Below are 23,481 nucleotides of genomic sequence, written 5' to 3' on the forward strand. Positions count from 1 at the left end.
ACAGCCCAATTTCTGTTTACATCAAAACCACTGTCTACGTGATATATAATTACTTGCTTTCTATGGGTTAATCCACCATCTGCAAGACCAGAGCTGGGAATCCATGGAGCATGCCATTTATAGGTAAGCCTAAGTCTATAACTGCAGAAATAACATGGAAATGTATCAGCCTATCCAAAGTAGTTAAATATGTTTTTAAAATTTTTCCTAAGAAATTAATTTTGATAATATTTCCCAAGTCCTCCACCTAAAGATCCCATAATCATTTTTGGTTTTTCACCTCAGAATCTACCAAAATTTTTAACTGTTTCCAAGTATTGGTAACAAAGGAACTGATACTGCATGTATTCACCAACTAGTTGTTAATATTTCAGTGAGTTAAAGTTTTTGCATGCCTAAAAAATGAATTGTAAAGAAAAAATAAGGAATACTTGGAGGAGGATCTCAATAATTTGGTGTTTTGCTTTAAAAACAACCTCTAATATTTATCTCTGACAACACAGTATGTATATATATGTATATAAAGTTCATTTCCATGCCTATTACATAAAAATAACTATAGGAAATATCAGTCTATCAGTATCAGCTGATATATATCCAATTAATTCACTGCAGAAGGGAAAATAAGAAAAAAATCTGAAGTAATCAGTTAAAGCTCACAGTTCAAAAAATTTTTTTTCCTTTTTTCTTCTTTTTTTTTTTTTTTTTTTTGNTTTTTTTTTCTTTTTTTTTTTTTTTTTTTTTTTTTTTTTTGCATGGTTTGTAATTTTTTGGTAGTTATATCTGTGCTGTGTTGAACCAGTTGATTCCCAGACTAATGGCCTCCTCCGAGTAGATTTGAAAGGAAGCCCGAAGGCTTCTTATTTTGCTGTGCTTCTGCTTCCTGGTCTTGTGCAAGTCCCAATTCACTCTCAATTTGATCAAGCTCTGACTGGTCAAGTAGTTCAAAGTCATCACCTTCTTCAGTGTCTGTGTCCTCTCCTGGGCTGGGGGCAGCCTGAGAGAGCACTTGCTGCGCAGCGCCCTCTAACTGCTCTTTGATGGCAGCAGTCACCGCAGCCGTAATGGCATCCCCAGCCAGGTTACGCATCAAGTGAAAGGTTTGGTCACTGCTCAGAGGAAGGGTGAGACCAGCGGCTGACTGCCTCTCTTTGCTTGCTCTGGGACCACTGTCCAACTGCTCCTTTTTTCTCCTGAGCTCAGTGGGCAAGCCGAGGCTGAATTCATCTTCATCATTTGTTCCCATGCCATTGTCTACAGATGGAAAATCGGAAAGGTCTCGAGAGAAAACTTCTTCGCTAGGCCGGTCAAGATCTGTGGAATGTGTAACAGAAGTTCATGCTTGAGCACAGTGATGAAAACGAAATGAAAGAACTGTCTAAAAGATACACTGATGTTAATCCAACACTCTAGGCAAACCTGGCATTCATCTAGCTTCCTGGTTCAGCTTAAATCAACTTAACCATATACTGGACCCCTTTCAAATCTGGGACACCATCTCTCTACAAGTACACAAATTCCACATGTCCCCCCTACGTCTTTAGTTTTCCTCTTAAGTACAAACCAGTATATGTAATGACTTAATATTCTACTTGATGTTGGCTTGAGGCTTTGACTGAAGTTTTTTTAAGTTTTTATATAAATCCCAATGAGTTAGCATACAATGTATTAGTTTCAGGTATACAATATAGTGATTCAGCACTTAATATATGACACCCAGTGAGCATCACAAGTGCCCTCCTTAATCCCTCTGGTAACCATCAGTTTGTTCTCTATTTTCTTTTTTTTATTTGAGAAAGAGAGACAGAAAGAGCAAGTGTGAGTGGGGGTGGGGGGGAGCGGGAAGAGAGAGAATGAATCCCAAGCAGTCTTCTTGCTCAACCTGGAGCTAGATGTGGGGCTTGGTCCCAGGACCCTAGCTAGGATCACGACCCTAGCCAAAATCAAGAATCGGATGCTCAACTGACTGAGCCATCCAGGCACCCCTGTTCTCTATTTTAAGAGTCTATTTTTTGACTAGCCTCTCTCCCTCTTTTTTCCCCTTTGTTCATTTGTTTTGTTTCTTAAACTCCATGTGTGTGTGAAATCATATGGTATTTGTCTTTCTCTGACCAATTTATTTTGCTTAGCATAATACTCTCCAACTCCATGCACATTGTTGCAAATGGCAAGATTTCATTCTTGTTAATGGCTGAGTAATATTCCATTGTATGTATGAACTAGAGTTGAAATGTTCATCATAAACAAAAATTTCATCCTGCCCCAGTATTAGCTTTAAGCCAATGTGGATATGCATGATGGAGAGTATTATCCTGCCCCACCATTTTCATCTATGGAGACCTATCTCAGCATCTGTAACCGATGTTTGTTTAAAGCAACGAATTCAAACAAAGTATTGCTCCTTCTATCCCATATTCAGCCTAAGAGCTTATGGAAACATTTTGCTTTCCATAAATATAGCTGAAAGTGACCATACCCTGTTTACCAGCCAGACTCGTATCCTGAATATATATAGAATCTTTAAGATTTGGGACATTTGAAAGCAATGTCAGATTAACAAGCAGTGATTTTATTGTCTTTCACTTTCCATAGAAAATCTTTCAGTATAATGGTTAACTCTTTATAATAGTGACTTGAAGTCTTCAATTTAATTAAAGCCTTCATTGTGGGCTGCATTACTGCTGCCCGTTTTGCTGTGTAAATCTGAGAGAGAATGCTTAAGAACAATGGGTTTGTTATCCTCATCTTGATATTTAGGGCTTGTACAGCTGAATCTTCCTTTTCTTTTTTTTCTCAGGAGGCCTTGAGCCCAATGTGGGCTTTAAATTCATGACCCCATGACCAAGAGTCGCCTGCTCTACGAACTAAGCCAGCCAGGCACCCCATGAGTGTTCTAATACACTTGAAAGGTGAGGAAATTGAGGTCCACAGAAATTATGTCGCCTGTTCAAGGTCATACAGTTAGCTAATGACAAAGGCAAGACTACGCTTGGGTGTCCTAATCTCCAAAGCTGTCTTTTTTCAAACACCATATGGCCTCCCTTCTTCCACTAGAGAAAGAAAGTAGGTTCTTGCTTGGAAAAACACATATAGAACAATTCATAATCTTCCATTTTACTCTCATATATTCAGTATATGGTTAAAATGACTTGAAATAATCCAATGAGACTAGAAAAAGTTAACTTACTGCACAAGATGATCTCTGTTTTAAACTATATTTATCCTAATTATAAAAAAAAAAAGAAAGCTTGTTTTTTTTTTTTTTTTTTTTAAACTAACTTTGAAGTAAACCACGAGAAACCGTGGGGTCAGCTTCAGATTTGGGGAACCTGTCCTCCAGACTTTAATCCTCTGTAATGAGGACTAGCCCTGGATACATGGGATGAAAGTCTCTCTTCCCCTCCTTGCTCTGTTGCTGTCCACAGTGCCACCAGACACTAAAGAAGCTAATTGTTTTCACTGTCAGTTATTTGTTTGTTTTGAAAATGAAGGCAGATTTGGATAGTGACCGGCTTAGATTTTTTCTCATACTTTTAAAAAAGGAACAGCTTTTGAGGTACGATTCATATATCATAAAATTGGCCCTTGTAAAGTGTACAAATCAGGGGCGTCTGGGTGGCTCGGTCAGTTAAGCGTCTGACTTCACCTCGGGTCATGATCTGACGGTTCGTGGGTTCAAGCCCCATGTCGGGCTCTGTGCTGACAGCTCAGAGCCTGCAGCCCGCTTCTGATTCTGTGTCTCCCTCTCTCTCTGGCCCTCCCCTGCTCACGCTGTCTGCCTCTCTCTCTCAAAAATAAATAAATAAATAAACAAACAAAACATTAAAAAAACTTAAAGTGTACAAATCAGTGGCTTTTAATATATTCACAAAGCTGTACAACCATCACCACTGTCTAATTCCAGAACATTTACATCGTTACAAAAAACCCATACTAATTACCAGTCACCTTTCTTCCTTCTCCCAGCCCCTGGCAGCCACTAATCTATTTTCTGTCCACATGGATTTGTCCACCCTGGACGTTTCCTATAAATGGACTTCTACAATACGTGGACTGGTGCATCTGGCTTCTTTCACATAGCATAATGTTTTCAAGGTTCATCCATATTGTGGCATGTGTCACTACTTTGTTTTTATAGCCAAGCGATACTCCACTGTCTACGTGTACCAGATTTTGTTTGTCCATTCAGCCGCTGGCAGAGGTAAACAGTTTTGTATGTGCTAATAATAAAAAAAAAAGAAGAGCATGTAGAGATGTGAGCATACCATCCGAAGTGTCCGTCTGTGGAGTGTATCCTTCTGAAAGGTTGAAGGTCCCATTGTCAGTCCAGGAGACCTCAGACACGTCTGTGTCAGACACGGACAGCTCTTTCGCAGCAACCGTGAGGCTAATCTGTGTTAATATAAATAGCAGTGGCACATTTTAAACTTCAGACAGAAATCTTTTGAAAACGCCATGCGAACACCAAAATGTCAGAATAATAAAACCCAGATGAGTCATTTTCCTTCTGAAATGGTTTAATCATCTTAGATGAAAGAAGAGGAGTCTATTAAGAAAATCATTCAGCTTTAAGGCATGTAAGTAAATTTACAGCCAAACCACCCAGGAACAAACTGAAAACTAAACAAACAAACAAAAAAATACCTTAGGACAAAGAGCTGAAAGGTCTAATTCACTGTCGTCTTTCTGGCTTTTTTCTTTATCTGCTTCTGTTGAGAGAAAATTTAGAGGCTTTCAGTTTCCTAGACGTAGTATATTTCACTCATTATAGAGTGATATCCTGACCCCACGTTCCTCATGGTCTCCAATGCTTCCATATAATTAAATATTTGCTCACAACGTATTTGCAGAAGTTTGATTTCCAAGGACAGTGGTCCATATAGTGGGTCCCCTAGTGTGCTACCTGAACCAGTAGCATCAGCCGCACTGATCTGATGGAACTTTTTAGAAATGCACATTCTCAGGCCCCGCCCTCCACTAACTGAATCAGAAACTGTGGGGTGGGGCCTGGAAATCTATGCTTTAATAATCACTCGAGGTGGTTCTGATGCCTGCGATAGTCTGAGAATCTATAACATCACAGGCCAAGTTCAGTAGTGAATCATGATCACGTTCATTTTTCCTCTGTTTTCTTTTCCTCCCCTTGTTCTCTCCCTCCCCTTACCCGGCTCCCACGCTCACAGCCCTAATGTTGGCTTTTTGTATTTGCAATAGTCCACCCCAAAAGAAAAGAGCTTAAACAAAAGAAATCATAAATAGAAAATGCAGAATTATTGAATCCTTTTCTCCTTCCCCTGACAATTTGGATTTAAAAAGTCCATTTCTTGTATGTTTGAGAAAAGAATAAAAGCCTAAATAGGCAAAGGCTATATTACTTTGGGGGGGATTAGCTTCCATAATAATATGCAATAAAAGGCTAAAAGAGCCTCGAAATGTATTAAAAGTGATTTCATAATAAATAGCCAGCTGATGTCTCATTCCATGGATGGTATCTAAAATTCAAACTTTACCTACCAGATCTCTTACGTTTCTTCTGATTAATATACTCTCCAATTCCAAAATCTAGTTTCAGCAGAAATGACTTGATTTTGCTATATATTTTTTGTCCAATATCATTACACTTAAACAGTGGACACAAAAATGCACACAGTACTGAAACAGAAGAGGGAAGAGAACATAGGTAAGATGGCCTTCCTTTCAAAAGGCTACAGCTTCGTATTTCGCAAAAGTATTTCAGTTCCCTTCCTGTCAAAGACAAGTGTGCTTCTTAGAGAAATGCTTCTGTGAAGTTCATAATTTCTGTTCTTCCTCCCACAATGAAAACATCTTCTCCCGCACGAGCGCGCGCGCACACACACATACTGCTTAAGGTCCTTGTTTTCAAAGACTTGCTATTATATCATCTTCTTCCTTTCAATTTTTTCAGCCTCAACATTGACACAAAGATTACATGCTTTCTTATCAACAGTCCTAGATTAAAATCTCCATTGTACTTATTTGTTAAATAAGCCAAAGGAAAGTTATGATCTATTAGCCTCTCATCAGTAATTTGGGGATAATAATATTATCTGTTAGGGTTTTTGAAGCGATAAATGAGGCCAATGTCAACCACCTGGATAATGCTTTGCCCACATCAGACTCTCCTTTCCTGGCTCTTTCCTCCTTTACTCCCTAAACAAGGCAGATCAAGGGCTGATATTTACATGAGTTCCATGTGGGAGAACGGATGTGAGCTTGGATTATCTGCCATGGGTACTATCCATTAGGAATACAAAAAGAAATGAAGATTGACACAGTGAATGCACTGTATTCCCTGGTGTTTATTTCTTTGTTGTTGTTAGAAAATGTGCCCATTTACCTTTTAAAGAGCAGCTGCAAACTCAAATATCACTAGAAGAAGCCAAGGAAGTATATGTATATTTTAAAAGCTGGTGTAGGAAAAATAGGGAATATGAGAGTTAGTTACATGGAGAGTGCCTGTGCCATCTCAAGGTGGCAGCACCAGATCATAGTTTCCAAGAAAAGCTCAAAGCTATACTTTTTTTCTTTTTTACAGCATTTTGGAGCTATATTTGACATACAGTAAATTGTACATTTTTAAAGTATACAGTTGGAGAAGTTTTGAGATATGCATACAACTAAGAAACCATCTCCACCATGAAGATAGTGAACATACCCATCAGCCCCTAAAGTTTCTTCATCTTCCTATTAACCCTTCTCCCCTGCCTTTCCCTACCTCATCCGTAGGCAAGCATTTGTGTGCTTTGCCACTAAAGATTAGTGTGAATATGTATAAGTGGAATCAGACGGTTTATGTTCTTTTTTACCTGACTTTTTCCACTCAATCTAATTATTTTGAGATTTATTCAGATTGTTGCATACATCAACATGTTAGTGCTGAGTAGTCACTGAATGGATATACCACAGGCTGTTTACCCATACGTCTAAGGATGGATGTATGGACTGTGTTCCAGTTTTGGCTACTACAAATGCAGGTGCTATGAACATGTGTATACAAGTTTTTGTGAAAGTGTATGCTTTCATTTGTCCTGGGTAAGTACCTGGCTGTGGAACAGCTGCAGCATGTACGGTTTTTAAGAAACTGCCAGGGGCACCTGGTGGCTCAGTCAGTTAAGTGTCCAACTTTGGCTCAGGTCATGATCTCATGGTTCAGGGGTTCGAGCCCCGCGTCGGGCTCTGTGCTGACAGCTAGTTCAGAGCCTGGAGCCTGCTTCAGATTCTGTGTCTCCCTCTCTCTCTGACCCTCCCCTGGTCACGCTGTCTCTCTCTCTCTCAGAAATATATAAAACATTAAAAAAAAATTAAGGGGCGCCTGGGTGGCTCAGTTGGTTAAGCGTCCGACTTTGGCTCAGGTCATGATCTCATGGTTCAGGGGTTCAAGCCCTGTATCGGGCTCTGTGCTGACAGCTCCGAGCCTGGAGCCTGCTTCAGATCCTGTGTCTCCCTCTCTATCTGAGCCTCCCCTGCTCCCGCTGTCTCTCTCTTTCTCAGAAATAAATAAAACAATTAAAAATATTAAAAATTTAAAAAAATTAAGAAACTGCCAAACTGTTATCCAAAGTGGTTGTACCCTTCACCTACCCACTAACAGTATGGGAGGATTTCTAGTTGCTGTGTATCCTTGCTAATACTTAATATGGTCAGTAGTTTCAATTTTCACCATTGTGGTGAGGGTGTGATGGTATCACATTGTGGCTTTAATTATTTCTGGAGCCACAGAACATACACCAGGGCAAAAGTATTAGTGTGTTGGGGGGGGGGGGGGGGGGAGGTAGATAGTGGTGCAGGTGGGAAGTAGAGCTTATTTATAGTTTTATTGACATAACAAAATTAAATCACTCATAACCAACCCTGCCTTCTGACAGGTATTCTTCCATGTTTAAGATGTAAACACGTCTCTAGGAAAAGGAGAAACTTTGTACAAAAGGAAATTAAAGAATGATCAATGTGGTTTATAATAAAAAACTCATCCCTCCTCTTCCAAACTATGGAAGGTCTTGTTGACCAATAAATGATACCATATGCATCACATAAATTAACCGAATGTTCTACTATACTTACACAGTAGATAGCTGAGTATAACCCCAGGAATGTAACTTCCCAAGACTGTAAAAAATGTGCATACACTGCAGACCAGGAGACAAAACTAGAAATAATAGAAACAACATGTGACAGTTATACAGAACTCCAAGACACATTAGAGCACAGGATACACACCCAATTATTTATCTATATGTGATCTGTCACGTTCTGGCAAATGTTTTTCAAAACGTGTTCTTTTGTACTTGGGTCTGACTAATGACTGCTGTGTTCACCCAGCCTCAGGCCACTTTTACATTTAGTAATAATCGTTTTGAGGTTCCAGAAGCTTGTTTCTGGCACTGAGAACATCTCCCATTAATCATCCCTGTGGCTATATTACTGCCAGATGCAAGAGAACTGAAAAGTAGTATGTCCCCAGAAACTTTTTTTACTAAGGATCAGTCACTGGAAATAATGCAGACTTGGTAAATAAACTTGCAAGTTCAAACTACTTCTTTAAGATCATCAAAATTCATAAACACAGCAAACATATCACAGAAATTAGAGGCACTTATATAAATATAATTTGCACAGCTGATAAGCAGCTGGGATGAACTGACTGGCCATTATTATCCTCCTTCCCAACCATATCCATGTCTCGAACTGACCCCATTTCTAGGTCACTTAGAATCCAACTGGGAATGAAATGAAATTCCTGAAGTGAAATATGCTTAGTTTCCTTCTCTCTGTCAGTTATGAGCAAAAAAATCTTGGTTGTTCTAACAAATTTAAACATCATGACAAAAAATGCTTCTATAAAGCCTTCACGTGTTTTCCATACCCTAGTCTTAAAAATAAACTATCTTTCTTCTTTTGATTTATCTTTAAATTATGGTATTTAACTGGGAAGCAAAGAAAATTAAGGGAATTTCAAAAAATCATATGAGGAAAGGATACATAACACAGATCAGTAACTATTAACACTGAGGGGAGTCTAAAATTCACATTAACTTTGATTTTCCATTCTTTGGCATTTGGGTTAATAATTTAACTAGTCAAAGGAGAGCAAATGAACTTATTCAACAAAATTAAGAGCTGTTTCTGAAACAGCGAGGCCCTTGAAGAAAATGGGATTCTAATAGCAAAATGGAAGAGGAAAGACCTTAAAAGTTGAAAGAACAAGTCTATGAAAGCATTACCATATGCAGAATTCAGTTTCAGAAAGAGATTTCATATTATCCATTAAATTTGTAACATCATCATATTAGGCCAACTGACTTAAGAGACTTAAGAGCACATTAATGCAATCCAATGCACACGTTTTAAGTTCAGAATCTTCTAAAAATGTGTTTAGTCATTTCAGTAAAATAGGCATCAAAAATGCAACTCTCCCTCTCCACCATATGGGGTATCTATTCTAAGAATTACCTCCAGTGATTAAAAAAATCCATGCATATACAACGTTGCCACTTTAATATGCTCGAAATATGTCTAAGCATAGTTCTATTATTCAATACTACTGAAGTTAAGAGATTGCCCGTACATGGTACAACTAGAAGGATTTCTCAATGCCGGCATTCCGAGGCTTTTCCTTCCAACTACAGGTGGAGGTTCAAGCAACTTGAACACAGACATAGAAGGGAAAGGTTCTGTTGATGGCTCTGCCCTTAAACCCATGCTCTCACCATCACAGCTGAAGCTGCCTCTACACATCCCAGTACTCCGAAGGTGTGCACCACGCAATCCCTTCCAAACCACTTTTGAACCTTCTCCCCAGGGGTTTTCATCTTAACTGGAAAAATACTCATTCCATTTATATCAACCCTATGACTGTCTTTGCCAAAAGTTTTCTTTCATAAATCAAATAAGTCTTAAATAAACCAAGAATCTCTACTGTTAAGGCTAAAAGGGAGACTCGATTATCTCCAAAAGCATCCTCAAAGGACTATACGTTCATCTCCTTCTGAATTTAGAACAGGCCTAAATAATACAAACTGAAATTTTGTATTGGACTATAACTGACATATAATATTACATGAATTTCAGTGTACAGCATAGAGATTCGACATTTACATACATCATGAAATGATGACAAGTCTAGTCACTTGTCATCACCTACGTAGTTAATATATTATTGACTACATTCCCTATGCTGTACTTTACATCTCTATGACTTATACACTTTTTAAACTGAATAGTTGACATATAATGTTATATTAGTTTCAGGTGTACAACATAGTGGTGAGTTTCATTACTGCAAGTTGGTACTTTTTAATCCCTTTCACCTATTTTGCCCACCCCCTGCCCCTCTTCTCTCTGGCAACCACCAGTTTGTTCTCTGTAATTATATGTCTGGTTTTTTTCTCTCTGTGTCTGCTTTTAAACTGAAGTTCTTAATAATATATTTTTTTCTCCTTGGTCTGGCCGATAAGACCAGTCAACATTCATTTTTGTTAATGAGTTAGATAAATATGTATAAAATAGAAAATGATTCCAATTTCAAAATATAAGGTTGAGGGTGTTCTAGTGCTAACACACTGATGTTTCTGAACCTTGCTAATATCAGCTTCATGGCATGTGCTCTTAGCATATTGTATCCAGGACTGGAGAACCCTTACAACCTGACAAAAGAGGTTAATTCATTTGTTTCCGATTGATTGCACATTTTAAGGCACACACACTAATTCACCTATACTGGAAAACTTGCCTTGCCGGGGCTCTGCTGTTTAAAAAGAGACATTTCTTGAAGAAATATGCTGAAATTCATCCATGATTCTGCAATACAGTGGCTGAGCCTTGGTCTTTCATCTGGTTTGGAATTGATAACTTCCCAGCTACAGAGAAAAAGAAAACAGAGTTTTAGCCGACTTGTGATGATTCGTTCAGCACGGCTTGCTTCAGCAAACATTTCTGGAGCACCACTACTGGCCACACTCTCTGGAAAAGGCTTGCAAATTCAGAGGCGAACCAGCCGGATACCTGACTAATGAAGCAGACACCCCAAAAGAAGAGATTCAGGCTGAACAACGAGCTACCCAATCATCCCATTACACTGAAGGGATCGCTGAGGGAGAGGTATGGGTAGAGGCTTTGGGACATCTCTGAAGTCACTTCCGTGCTAAAATCTGGATTAGTAGTAGTTTATCCTGAGGGCTCAGAAGAGTTTCAAACAGAACAATGTACGTCTGCAGAGGACCTGGACCAGAAAGTGACAGCGGCACTATTCCACAGAGCCCCACGCGTGTTTCTGCCGAGTCTGCCAGAAGAGTAACGCTGCATGAAGCTGGGAAGGTGAGATAGGACTTATCTTACTGGGCCTTGTAGGGGCTTGTTAGGAACCTTTTAAATCTTAACGATAAGAAAGCCACAGTGCTTTTAGAGAAATATTGGCATCCATCTTCTAACCATCATTGTTGTCATCGTCGTCAACAACAATGAATTTTCAATATACAATCTAGTCGGTCAACTCAACAGAAAACTGTTAAACTCAACAAGAGTCTCAAAGTACCTTGTATTTTTCCACTGTATCTTCTCCCAGTCGTCATGGTAGAATGGATGGGCTATGATGCCCGTGTCAGGCATGTGCTGTGTCCCTGCCCTCATTTTCCCACAAGGACCTCAATCGGCTAACACCAGGAACGGTCTCTCCAGGAGGAAGACACAGGGCATTCCCTCAAATACAATGACATCGAATTCAAATCCCACTCTTGCAATACTAACTCATCACAAAAATGTACCAGCTCAAACAATCTATCGAGGGCCCCCAAATTCATTCATTTAAAGGATAATGATCAGTGCCTACCACGTGGAATGTGCTGCCATAGAGCTAAGGATGTGGCAACAAATGAATGCTTCTGATTAGCGAACTATCATCCGACCTATGATTGCAAGGGAGTCCGGGTGAGCTGATTTCTGGGTTCAAATCCAGGAGTCCTAAGACAAATCAAAACTACTTTGGGCCTTAATGTTCAACTCCCCAGAGACTGTGTACATGTAGTTTCTATTGCTTTTTAATATACCTTGAACACTAAGACAATTTGTAGATTAGATCATTAAATTTCCTTTTTTAAATATAAATTTTAGGTTGTATTTAAAGAAATGCATTAAAAAAGAAAAAAAAAAACCACCAATTTCCTTTTTCTTCCTCTTTATTCCATCAGAGTCAACTAACGCCCTGCCTGGGTCACTGAGCTATCGTCAGTTCTCCGGGCTGATGCTATTCCACAAGGCAGACACTTGCCAAATGATTTCCTGCCTATAATAAGAAATGAACTTTTGGGGACGTTTAGCTGTTAGGGAGAGAGTGGTTTATGTATTCATTTGCTCTGCCCTTCTCTTGAATCACCCCATTGAGCAAGCCTGATTTTATTGGTGACCAAATCTAGCATGAGGTTTGCATACCTTATGCATGATTCCAGACCTATTAAAGGAAACACTAAGTGCATGGAAGCCAGTATCTGTAACAAAATCTTGCCAATACGTCTGCTTAATGGGAAAAGATTTTGTACAAGAGGGCAAAAGCCTGTAAGTGGCACAGAAAATAAGATTATTAAACTGTGGCCTCCTTTCTGAGAACAATTTATTGCAAATGGGCTAGGCTTGGCTAGGCCACTGTTCCGTTTTGCTGGGACGATACAGGTGACAGAAATAGAGATTTTAATTTCTTTTCTCTGTATTTAAAGATTTGGTTGAACTGTTTGGCAAATATAATTCTAACAAAAATTAATGAAAAACTTATGGAATAGTTTAGCATTCTCTTAATGATTCAAATGGAATGAATGAATGTTTCATATTTTGAAACAAATTAAAAATATATTTTCATTAGGATAATGAACAGATGAAGTGAGTTGTGTCAAGCAATCGAAGATGAAACAGCACTGGAAATGAATGAACTCCATGTTTATCTATAAACATCAGCATCCTAATATTGAGAGAAAAAAGTCACAGAATAACACACAATATTACTTCACTTATATAAAGATCAAAATCATTCTAAGCCAGAAGATTATTTAGGTAAGGAAATGATTAGAAAAATAAGATTCAGGAAAGTGGTTACCTAAGGCATGGGAGATGTGGGGTAGGTGGGAATGTGACCAGCAAGGCATGTGGGGGCTTCCTGGGTATTGTTCAGGTTCTATTTCTTAACTTAGATGATGGATACATGCAACTTGACTTACTACTGTTCTTTAAGCTACACACACACACACACACACACACACACAATGTATACATACATGGCCTTTACTTGAAAATTTGTTGGTACTTAAATGTGTAATCATGCTTTTAATTTAATGAATAACATTCTTACGTGAGTATATCTCACTTCACATTCTATAGTCAAAATAAAAATGTTACTTAAGTTTTTGTATCAGTTTATTTGTGAAGCAAACATAATATTTCCGGTAACAAAAACCACGACAAGTCATTTTTGAGTAAGCTGTACTTTAAAGATGCTGAAACCCTTTAGGATTCATATCTCAGAAGTGACATGACATTTCTTTATAGTTTTCATTATTCTAGTAAGTAAATACCCTAAAATTGGGAAGGAGCCTCATCTAACACTAAATTATCTAAAATTACCTAAATTATCTCTATAGAGATAATGTTATGGTGAATTATTCATACAGCTTAAGGTGCTTAATACATGCCACAATGACTTAACTGAAAATTTTGTCTTACATTTCAGGATCTTATCTACTTTCCTAGTGGGATTCCGGTGGATATGAAGAAAACTCAGTATCCATTACCTTATTCATTTATTCAGTTAAAAGTTATCAAGTTCTTCCTTTGTGTCTTACATTTTACTCAGTGTGTTTCCTACTGCTATTTCAAACCAACACAAACTGAATACCTGTAGCCCTGTCCCTCTCTGTGTCTACAGGTACCACCACTTAGTGAGAAGAAGAAACAAGAGAATATTCAACTTGCAAATATCTTCCATAGCCATATAAGGACCCTCTTGTTAAACTACCTCCCCTTTGGAAAAAAAGCCTTATGTGACAATATTTTAGGACAATAAGTTTCATGGGTATTTGTATTTGTAGTAACATAATAACCTTAAATAATTCTAATGGATAATCGTGAATTATTGTTTCAATCACAAATGAAAAAGAGAAATCTATTGTTTAAAACATGAAAATATTATCTAATCAAATGGGTTTGGAAAGAATAATAAATGTTTGAGAAAAAAATGTATAGATTATGCTGAATAAAATTTAGTGGAACTGTGTATACTTTTTAAAAATCCAAATCAAAAGCAAAGAAGACATCCCATTCCACTCTTCTGAAACATGGACCCAAAAGAGTTACTCTCTTGGAATTTCATAGTAGTTTTAAACTGTCCAGCGAGTACTTGTGAGTACCACTGGAACATACACTTCTACTGTCTTCCATTATATACAGTCTACCATTAATGTATGTCATGTCACCAAATTTCAATTTAGGTAACACAGCTACATAATATATAATTGAATAATATCCAATATAGTGATAAAATTTAGAATGAAACAGGACATTTGATGTCAGCTTTTCAAAGTCTTATTTTGCAGATGAGGAAAGTGAAACCCACGTTTTCTCAGCTAGTTCAGGGCAGAGCCATGACCTGCGGCCAAGACTCCCGTTTTCCAGTAGTTCTTCTTCCTTTAAAACATGTGCCCTCTTCAAAGAATTGGATAAATCCAGTGACCTCCCTTGAAGAGACACCATGTAATTTAGAACAAGGAGGTACATTCTATGTCCCCCCAACCCCCACTCTTTTCCGGAGAGGAATGAGGTGTGATTGACCAATATCAACATGGCATCATTAGGTCCCACCCTTTCCAGGAAAAGAGGGCACTTCCTGCGCAGAATCCAAATACTTAGCGGAGACTAAGGTTCACGCTCGGTGGCTGGCTGATGTTGGAATACAGATGATGTACACGTACACACAGAGTTGCTACATAATGAAACTCTAGGTTTTCCTGGAGAGCCTCGTCTAGAAAACACATGGCCAGAGAAAGGATCTCCTGTGAATATTGGATGATGCTGGGGAAACAGATCTTTTACATGGTGTGTGGCTGTCTTCCCACCGTCCTTGGCGTGATCAGCATGCGATGTAAGGCCCAACTAACATAAACAAAGGCTTAAAAACAATTTGAGGCTTTACTGAATTCTTAACCAAAGAGTATAAGTCTTCTAAGACTGACGCTCATCTGAGGGAGAAAATTAATTACTAATGGCTTCAGTATAATATTCCAGGGGTTATCTCTTTCCTCTTTAGTTTGAGAGAGAACATGTATTTTCCGGTAAGGTTCTTTGGTCCTTCCTCTTCCCCGCCCCTGACCCCCAGCTTTCTTCCAGCTTTCTCTGTCACTCATGCTTAAGGAGTGACCCTGCTGCACACAACTGATAAGGATCGGTTGAGAGTCCCTCCCTCATGACCATTCTCCCCAGCTTCCCTTCCTCTTGGTGAATCCAGTTCAAGTGGTTTCCCTGTCCCCTCATAGCTCTCAAATGGGCTTTGCCCAAGGATCTGCAGATGTGCGGTGCTTTCAAAAAAAGGTACCCAAACTCAGGCCCTGGCAGATTCCATTAGTGATCATCTTCTTCTAAATAACAAAAACGAAAGGGCAGATTTTTACCAAAGGACATTCTGCATGGTCAAGGTAAGCAGTTATTTGCCAAAGAACCCTAAGCCTGGTGAAGTGCTTTCTCAGCAGCTGAAGAATTTATGGTTTTACCTGCCTGTGAAAGTCTAAGGCGAATAAAAATGAGGAAGGCGGCTCCTTAGATGAGCAGCCTCACTTTGTCACAGAAGGGAACTGAAACTTCCTAGAAGAATATAAAGCCAATATCCTTCTTTCTGCCATTTTTTCTGCCTCCATATCCCTATTAGAATACAATTAAGTATGTAAGTAGGGGATCTGGCCAAATGAATCCCTTTAGGCCGTTCCCACCGGAGAGTGTGTGAACCCCCAGGGCACTGTTTATAGCCGGCCTGGGGTAAAAAAGCTAGGAAATCTGCATTTTTAGTCAGTGTCCCAAGTGGTTCAGAGGCAGCTACTTCTAGCCCAAAGTGTCATTGCAAGAAACACCCCATGAGAAAGTTACACAGAAGTCCTGGTTCAAAAACACAGATAAGAGGAGAATTTGCCTTTAGGCAAGATGAAATATCGGGAATCCACACTGCTCTCTTATCTGAAACAACAACAAAACAGGAAAGAAGAAAGAGAGAGAGGGAGGGGGCAGGGGAGGGGAGGGGAGGGGAGGGAGGGAGGAAGGAAGGAAGGAAGGAAGGAAATAAAATATATAATGATTTTCAAGATCCTTGGCATTTTGCAAGGAAGGATGTTGATCTCTGGAAGCTGGGGAGTCCCGTGCTCGTCTGGCCCACTGCCTTGAGTTTCCAGGCCACAGAGCTGGGAAGGGCAACCTGGTGCATCCCACAGATTCTGTGAGCTGAGGAGACAGAACTCAGGGTCCAAACTGATAGACCACAGAGGCTGGAGACAGCAGTGAACAGAGTGTGGGGGGAGTCCAGCCTGCAGAGCGGACACTGGCCAGGTATGTGTTGGGGGTGGTCTTCAGCTGAGGGCTATGGTACTTGTGCGGTGAGGAGCCTGGGCGTCAGGAACAAACCATCCAAGGGGATGAGGAGGAGCAGGATCCCGGGTCCCGGACCCTGGAAAACCTCAGAAGTCACAGACATCGGGTAGAACGCTCAGAAGCATCTTGCATCAGTAGCAGAATAATTAGTCCTCTCTAAATGCTGCACTGATCATAAAAGTGTTAAAAGGAAGCTCTAAAAAAATTCAAACTGATTTAAAGTAATCTCTCTGTGTCATCTGTAGGAATATAAAGTAGCTTTTGTTAAGAGCCAAACAACTCACATGGTCAAACTGGGTCTGAATGATTTTATGTTACTTTTATACCTGGCTTTTAAAGTGCTGGGTACCTTTTTTCCTTTAAAAAAAAAAAACCTATATATCAATAAAAAAATAATGTCTACGTTTTATATTAAAAGTCAAATTTGTCTCTGTAGAGTTTAATGGCAACAGAGATGAAATTTGAAGGGACCTTAATTTCAGAATGCAGCACACAGGCTCCTCCATTAGGGGGTTCTAGAAGACAGAAATGTGACACTCCTGTGCTCTTTAAAAATAGATCGTAATTCAGTAAGAGCATGTGCTAGCAGCCAGTTTCATCTCTTCTGCCCAAAGAGTCTCTGAGCACCAGAAAATATAATGCTGAACAAATGAATCTTCAGCAAGGCGCACACAACCTCCGTCCGTAGCACTTCCCTTCCATTCATTTGCCTAAACACACACGGAGTACAGTGGATGAACTGTCAGGCACCATTCCTGGGTCCGGGGTTTTTGTGATGCCTAAGGCACAGCTCCAACCAGTAAGTGACAGTTTACATGGGACCCCAAAATAATCTCACACTCACACACACACACACACTCATGACACAGAAAACTCACCTTTATAAAATGACACGTACTTGTAATCTATCGGGGAAAAAAACAGAACTTAAAACTTGACTGGATGTGCAAGGAGAGTCTAAGATTGCCTTTTCATCAGTGTATACAGGACACTGGATCTTTCTAGCACGTACTAGGGAAGATAAGTCAAAATGGTTTTATAACTGGAAGTTATTTTTCCAAAACCAAAAAAAAAAAAAGTAATATCTCAAACCTCAAATCCTTTCACATATTTCTGGAGCTTCTGATTTGAGGAGGTCGTTAGCAACCAGACACAGGCAAGGCCACCCGGGGGGGGAGGGGGGGTCGGAGAGAGGGAGAGGGGACGGGGAGCCAGGGTGGGGGCCGAGAAAGGGCGAATGCTTCCCTACGGTCTGGTTTTGGTTCTTGATTCTGTCTGGCACAAGAGAAAGGCCGGAGGCAAAGCCATCCAGGGACATCCCTCTGTGGAAGCCAACTCCCTTTTGCCTTAAGCTGGCTTCAGCTGGTTTCTGGCATTTCCAACACGACATAAAGTGCTAGATTTTTCAGCAGGAGCAGTGGAGAAGTAAACTCTATTTTGAATCATGAGGCAGAAATAACGATTTACAAAGAGTTATGGAATGAGATTGCGGAGTTCAGGATGACACAGTTTTATTCAGGCGACAATGTTTAGTAAAATGGGAAGAGGCAAACAGGGTGAATAATTCAAGGCAAGCCAGTTGCTTACTTAAAGTGGAGGCGGTTGTAGGGAACACGAAATAGGAATAAAAGCTAATAACGGGGGCGAGGCACTGTTCTACATGTTGTAAACGTACTATCATATTCTGTACTTACAGCCAACCTGTGTGTGAGGGGACATTCATCATTCCTGCCTTACAGCAGAGGCAACTGAGGCCTAGACACCTTAACTCCCTTGCTCAAGGCCACAGAACTAATCCCCAGTGGAAGGGGCCACCACTAAATGAAACAGAGAAAGCTCTTAATGTGCAGTGAGATACAGGAAGAACACCCTGGATTGGAACACGGGGGTCACTGCAGTGATGAAGAGGAAACAACAGTAGAGCAGTAACAAGGGAACGGTCTGGAACCCCTAAATGCCAAGATGCGGAAATCAAAATTCTGAAACGCAGCTCTGTTCCCAGGTGAAACGGAGGACCAAGGGGCTTAGATGCCTGGCTTCTGGCTCTACCACTTCAGCTGTTTCTACTTCCGGTGCCACAGAGTGATTCCACCGCGTGTCGCAATGGTGACCATGACTGCGGTTACTGTGTGCTGTGCCTTCCTGGGCCAGACACTCAGGTGTTAAGCACTCTGTGCATTTTCTCACTGGGTCCTCTCCGCCTGAGCCCCGGCCCAGCCCCATCAGCACCACACCTGCCCAGTAGGGACTGGGGGGCCTCCCAGTTTGCCCAAGAGACATCAGGGGGACGGGGTAGCAACCGGTCAGAGCCTCTGTCGCTGACCGCAATGGCATCTTCTCAAACGAGAAGGGTCTCTGGTAGCAATTTTCAATCGTCATTTATGTTTATCAGGTTGACTTCCCCATCAGACTTTCAATTCCATAAAGGAATTCACGGGCACGGCCCTGTCTTCAGCAGCTAACAGAGCTTGACATCTATGAGGACATAAAACATTGAATGAATAGGTGTAAGCCGTAAATGAATAGCAAAATGAAGAAAGAATAGCAAATCTGGTTAGCGGTGGCTATTTAGTGACACCATGGTTTTACTGACTTATCTGAATGTTTCTGTGCCTGACAGAGCAGCAACAATTTGCACGTATCCCCTTAGACACACAAAAATATACACAATAATAGACAAAAAGCCCTAAAAATTTGGATACCAACTTTCATTTATATGGTTTCAATTCTTTTTCTTGCGAATGGAGAAGGTCACTGTTTTTGCGATGGACGGTTCTTGCAAACTGTCTTCAAAATTAGGCAATTGGGGGAAATATGTGTCATGTGTTCCAAGATACATTCTAAACTGGAAATCGGTGGTTTGTGGGGGATTCCTTCTGGCGAAATGTGAGTCCTAATGTTTGACTTGTCCATGGGGATCCCTGAATCCATGAGCAGCACCTTCTGCAGACATGACCCTCACGGGACTCGAGAGCATTTGTGACACCCAGGCAGGGCTGGGCCAGAGTGGGCCAGATGCGAAGATCAACAGATATCTAACCTTCACATGTGACAGAGGAGCAACCTCAGTTCACTGGAGCACATTTTCAGATACTGTTGCTTCCTCTCTCTGTCTCTGTCTCTGTCTCTCTCTCACACACACACACCCTTCTAATCACGTTTTAGATTTTCCACATCTCTAGAAACTCATACTGCAAAGCTCATCTCCAAAGATGTCTAGAAGGATTCTGTCACACTATCTCTGGAGAATACACATTATTTCACACTATTTGATTTTATTTTCATCCACAGGAATTACAAACGGAAGCCAAACAATAGCTTTCAGAAGGTTAACTATGGCACTCTCTTATCGGCACGCTTAAAAAAAGGGATCAGTTAGAGCCTAAATCGTCCCCTAGCAGCCATGACATACAGCTGCCTCTATCATCACACCTATAAATACGCCTTGGCTCAGAGCCCCGTGGAGCTTTTCATTCTCGGCTAGTGACTAACGGTCTCATGCTCTCTGCTGGTAGAGAACATCTGCTGATGTTAATTCCTGTCGAATTTTTCTTAGAAAGGTCAGTCAATATCCAGTTACAGATTTTAACATTTCTTAGTGCAACGTGTTAGAATTTTTCTTAATCCCGCGGATACATAATATGGCCCTCGGCGCACATGCGTGTTCACATGAGTGTGTGTGGGCAGAGAAACAAAACGAAAACAGAGATCTGTTTCTCTGCACCAACACTCACAGAATTAGAGCCATGACAAAGCAAATAAGATGTGTCAACTGGAGGATTAAATAAGCAAACACGAGATTAAGAAATTACACAGCACTCAACTTGAAACCTTCACTTTCTGAGACCAATTAGCCACGTGAGCAATGCCTCCCAAAGCCAGGGACCAGGAGGCGCCACTGGAGTGCCAGCTTCTTGTGGCCGGAGAGGCTGAGCCTCACCTTCCTCGAGGCAACATGGTGTTCTATTTGGGGCTCTCTTTTTATACCAAGTTTCAAACGAGTCAGAGATCAGTCACTTGGTGAAATTGCCCCTTTCCCCTTCCAGATCAATCTTTTTTTTTTTTTTATGCTTATTTGTTTATTTTTTGAGAGAGAGTGAGAATCTCAAGCAGGCTCCACACTGTCAGCACAGAGACTGACGCGGGGCTCGAACACACGAACTGTGAGATCATGACCCGAGCCACCCAGGCATCCCCCGCCCCCATCAATGTAAGCACTCCCTCTTCCCCAGTGCAGAGACCACCAGTGATAATCTAGAAGGCTGGCACTCCACCACCATCACGCGACTTCTTGTGTTATTCTGGTTTCTATGAACAGACGCCAGTCAGACGTTATTTTTCAGGGTTTTTAATTTTGTTAACTTTTCAACAAGCAGACTTTCAGCAGCCCGGGCAGGAACAATTTAAATTCCAGTACTAGCTCAGAACAAGTGCCTACATGACACAGGCAGGAGATTAAACACGTTTCGTTCATAAATGCCAAGATTTGCTTCCATCACCATCCCTGAGAGAAGAAAAGGTTTCTACTTTATCCCTAAAGGGTGAATAATATCTGAGATTCAAGAAACATTCCTCAAGAGAAACAGAAATTATGATGGAGAGGCAAGTTTGTTAAATCAGGGATAAGCCTTTCTTTGCATTTTACTCACGACTCACAATTTCCAGTGAAGTACAATCCGGAATTTTCTGCAGTTGGAGTCAAAAGTTAACGTCCCTTCTGTTTCTTTCACGTTTGGCAGAGTTATAGGTAATCAGAATTTCTGCGACAATACTAAAGAACGCATTTCTGACAGTGCAAAGACTATCATTCACAATAGAGTTCCAAATTTTGCCTTCTAGAGAACTTACCCGCTGCACCGGGCCTGAATACGTATGTACAAGCCAAACAGACTGAAGGATCAAGGTCCGCCCGAGTGCTTTTGTTATGAAAGCTAATTAAAATCAATGTTTCTTGAAGAATCTATTGTCAGTTCTTGTGATAAAGGGGCTGACCCTGGAGTGTGGCGACCCTGGAGTGGCCATCAGTCACTGAGATATTCGTTCAAGGTGTTGGGCTATTAAATGATCAGTCACAGTCCCACCTCAGTCCTTTTATTTTTTTAATAATTTATTTATTTTTGAGAGAGATAGAGTAGGGGAGGGGCAGAGAAAAAGGGGGACAGAGGCTCTGAAGCAGGCTCTGTGCTGACGGCCAAGAGCCTGATGCGGGCCTTGAACCCATGAACCATGACATCACAACCTGAATGGAAGCTGGATGCTTAACCAACTGAGCCACCCAAGAACACCCCCCAGTCTCATTCCTTTAAAAGAATACATCTTTCATTTACCTTCATTTTTAAGCTGGCCATTGAATGATGTCAGTGGCTTTAAAGGAACACACCCTTGGGGCGCCTGGGTGGCTTAGTCGGTTAAGCGTCCAACTTTCGCTTAGGTCATGATCTCACGGATCGTGGGTTCGAGCCCCGCGTCGGGCTCTGTGCTGACTGCCAGCTCAGAGCCTGGAGCCTGTTTCAGTCTGTGACTCCCTCTCTCTCTGACCCTCCCCTGCTCACGCTGTCTCTCTCTCTCCTAGAGACAAATAAAACATTAAAAAAAAAATAAAGGAACACACCCTTAGCAAGAGGATCATTCTTATCAGTTATAGAAAAAATAATCTTAGTATGATGTCTTTTTTTTTTAAGTTTATTTAAGTAATCTCTACACCTCATGTGGGGCCTGAACTCATGACCCTGAGATCAAGAGTCATATGCTCTTCCAACTGAGCCAGGCAGGTACCCCAAGGATCTCATTTTGATCTTTTTAAAAATGTTTATTTATTTTGAGAGGGAGGGGGTAGGAGCAGAGAGAGAGAATCCCAAGCAGGCTCCATGCTGTCAGTGCAGACCCTGACCCTGGGCTCAAACTCATGAACCATGAGATCATGACCTGAGCCGAAATCGAGTTGGATCCCCAACCGACTGAGCCCCCCAGGCGCCCCTCATGACGATGTGTTAATGCTGCTACACTTGCATCCGCTTCCCTCAAAGGTAGAATTTGAGAACGAGCTATTGTGTGACTGCTAGATGCGTTCATGGTAGATTAGTATGACACAGGACTCAGCAACAGCACGCAAGGAGGCCACGTATGTATTTGGTGGTGCGGAAGGCACACACCAGAAAGAGGAGGGTGGAGGGTACCTTCCCGACACGTTGCTGGATCTGGAAAGAACGTCTGTCAGGCAAAGGGATGTGTTAGAGAAAAAGGCAGCGGTGGAGATGGTGCACAAAACGAGTTATTCTGGAAACGCCTGTGCCCAAGGGAGGCTGTGCCATGGCTGACGGTATAGAGTGAGGACAAATTCCAAAGAAGTAATTTCTCCTACTGACGGGTTCTCTCGGAAAACCAAATTGTAAAAGTGAATTCATCCAACCTGTCTGATTTAGACAGCGTTTCTATGGGAATGCAATTCCCCTACTTCCTCATACACATGAAATGGTAGTAGGAATTTGGCAAATAAAGAACTGAAAAGGAGTTGCCCTGTGATGTATTTCTAAATGAACAGCCATCAGGTAATAGTCTTTGTGTGTTTTATGTGTAAAAATTTAAAGAGTTCCCCAAAACAGCTATTTAAAGAGTTCCTCCAATACTTTGTTTTCACTCACATTAATTTGCTCAGGAAACCTTTTTTTCTTTAAAAAAAAGAACCTTTATGTTTTTTATTTATTTCTGAGAGAGAGAGACAGCATGACAGGGGAGGGTCAGAGAGAGAGGGAGACACAGAATCTGAAACAGGCTCCAGGCTCTGAGCTAGCTGTCAGCACAGAGCCTGACGTGGGGCTCGAACCCACGAACTGTGAGATCATGACCCGAGCCGAA

At 40.9% G+C, this 23,481-nt stretch overlaps 1 protein-coding gene across 1 annotated transcript in view; it reads right to left on the reverse strand.

Moving 5' to 3' along the window:
- Positions 1 to 763: 763 nt before the first annotated feature.
- RETREG1 (reticulophagy regulator 1) overlaps positions 764 to 23,481 on the reverse strand; it is a 122,288-nt gene continuing 99,570 nt past the window's right edge. The window contains exons 4-9 of the mRNA XM_039238842.1: positions 10,751 to 10,877; positions 8,083 to 8,167; positions 5,515 to 5,652; positions 4,645 to 4,709; positions 4,266 to 4,392; positions 764 to 1,314 (exon numbers count right to left, since the gene is read on the reverse strand). Of these exons, the coding sequence (XP_039094773.1) occupies positions 815 to 1,314; positions 4,266 to 4,392; positions 4,645 to 4,709; positions 5,515 to 5,652; positions 8,083 to 8,167; positions 10,751 to 10,877 (1,042 nt within the window). The 3' untranslated portion in view covers positions 764 to 814. The remainder of the gene's footprint in view (positions 1,315 to 4,265; positions 4,393 to 4,644; positions 4,710 to 5,514; positions 5,653 to 8,082; positions 8,168 to 10,750; positions 10,878 to 23,481) is intronic.

Source organism: Hyaena hyaena, unplaced genomic scaffold (genome assembly GCF_003009895.1).
Source record: "Hyaena hyaena isolate Hyena2069 unplaced genomic scaffold, ASM300989v1 scaffold_148, whole genome shotgun sequence".
NCBI classification, from domain to species: domain Eukaryota; kingdom Metazoa; phylum Chordata; class Mammalia; order Carnivora; family Hyaenidae; genus Hyaena; species Hyaena hyaena.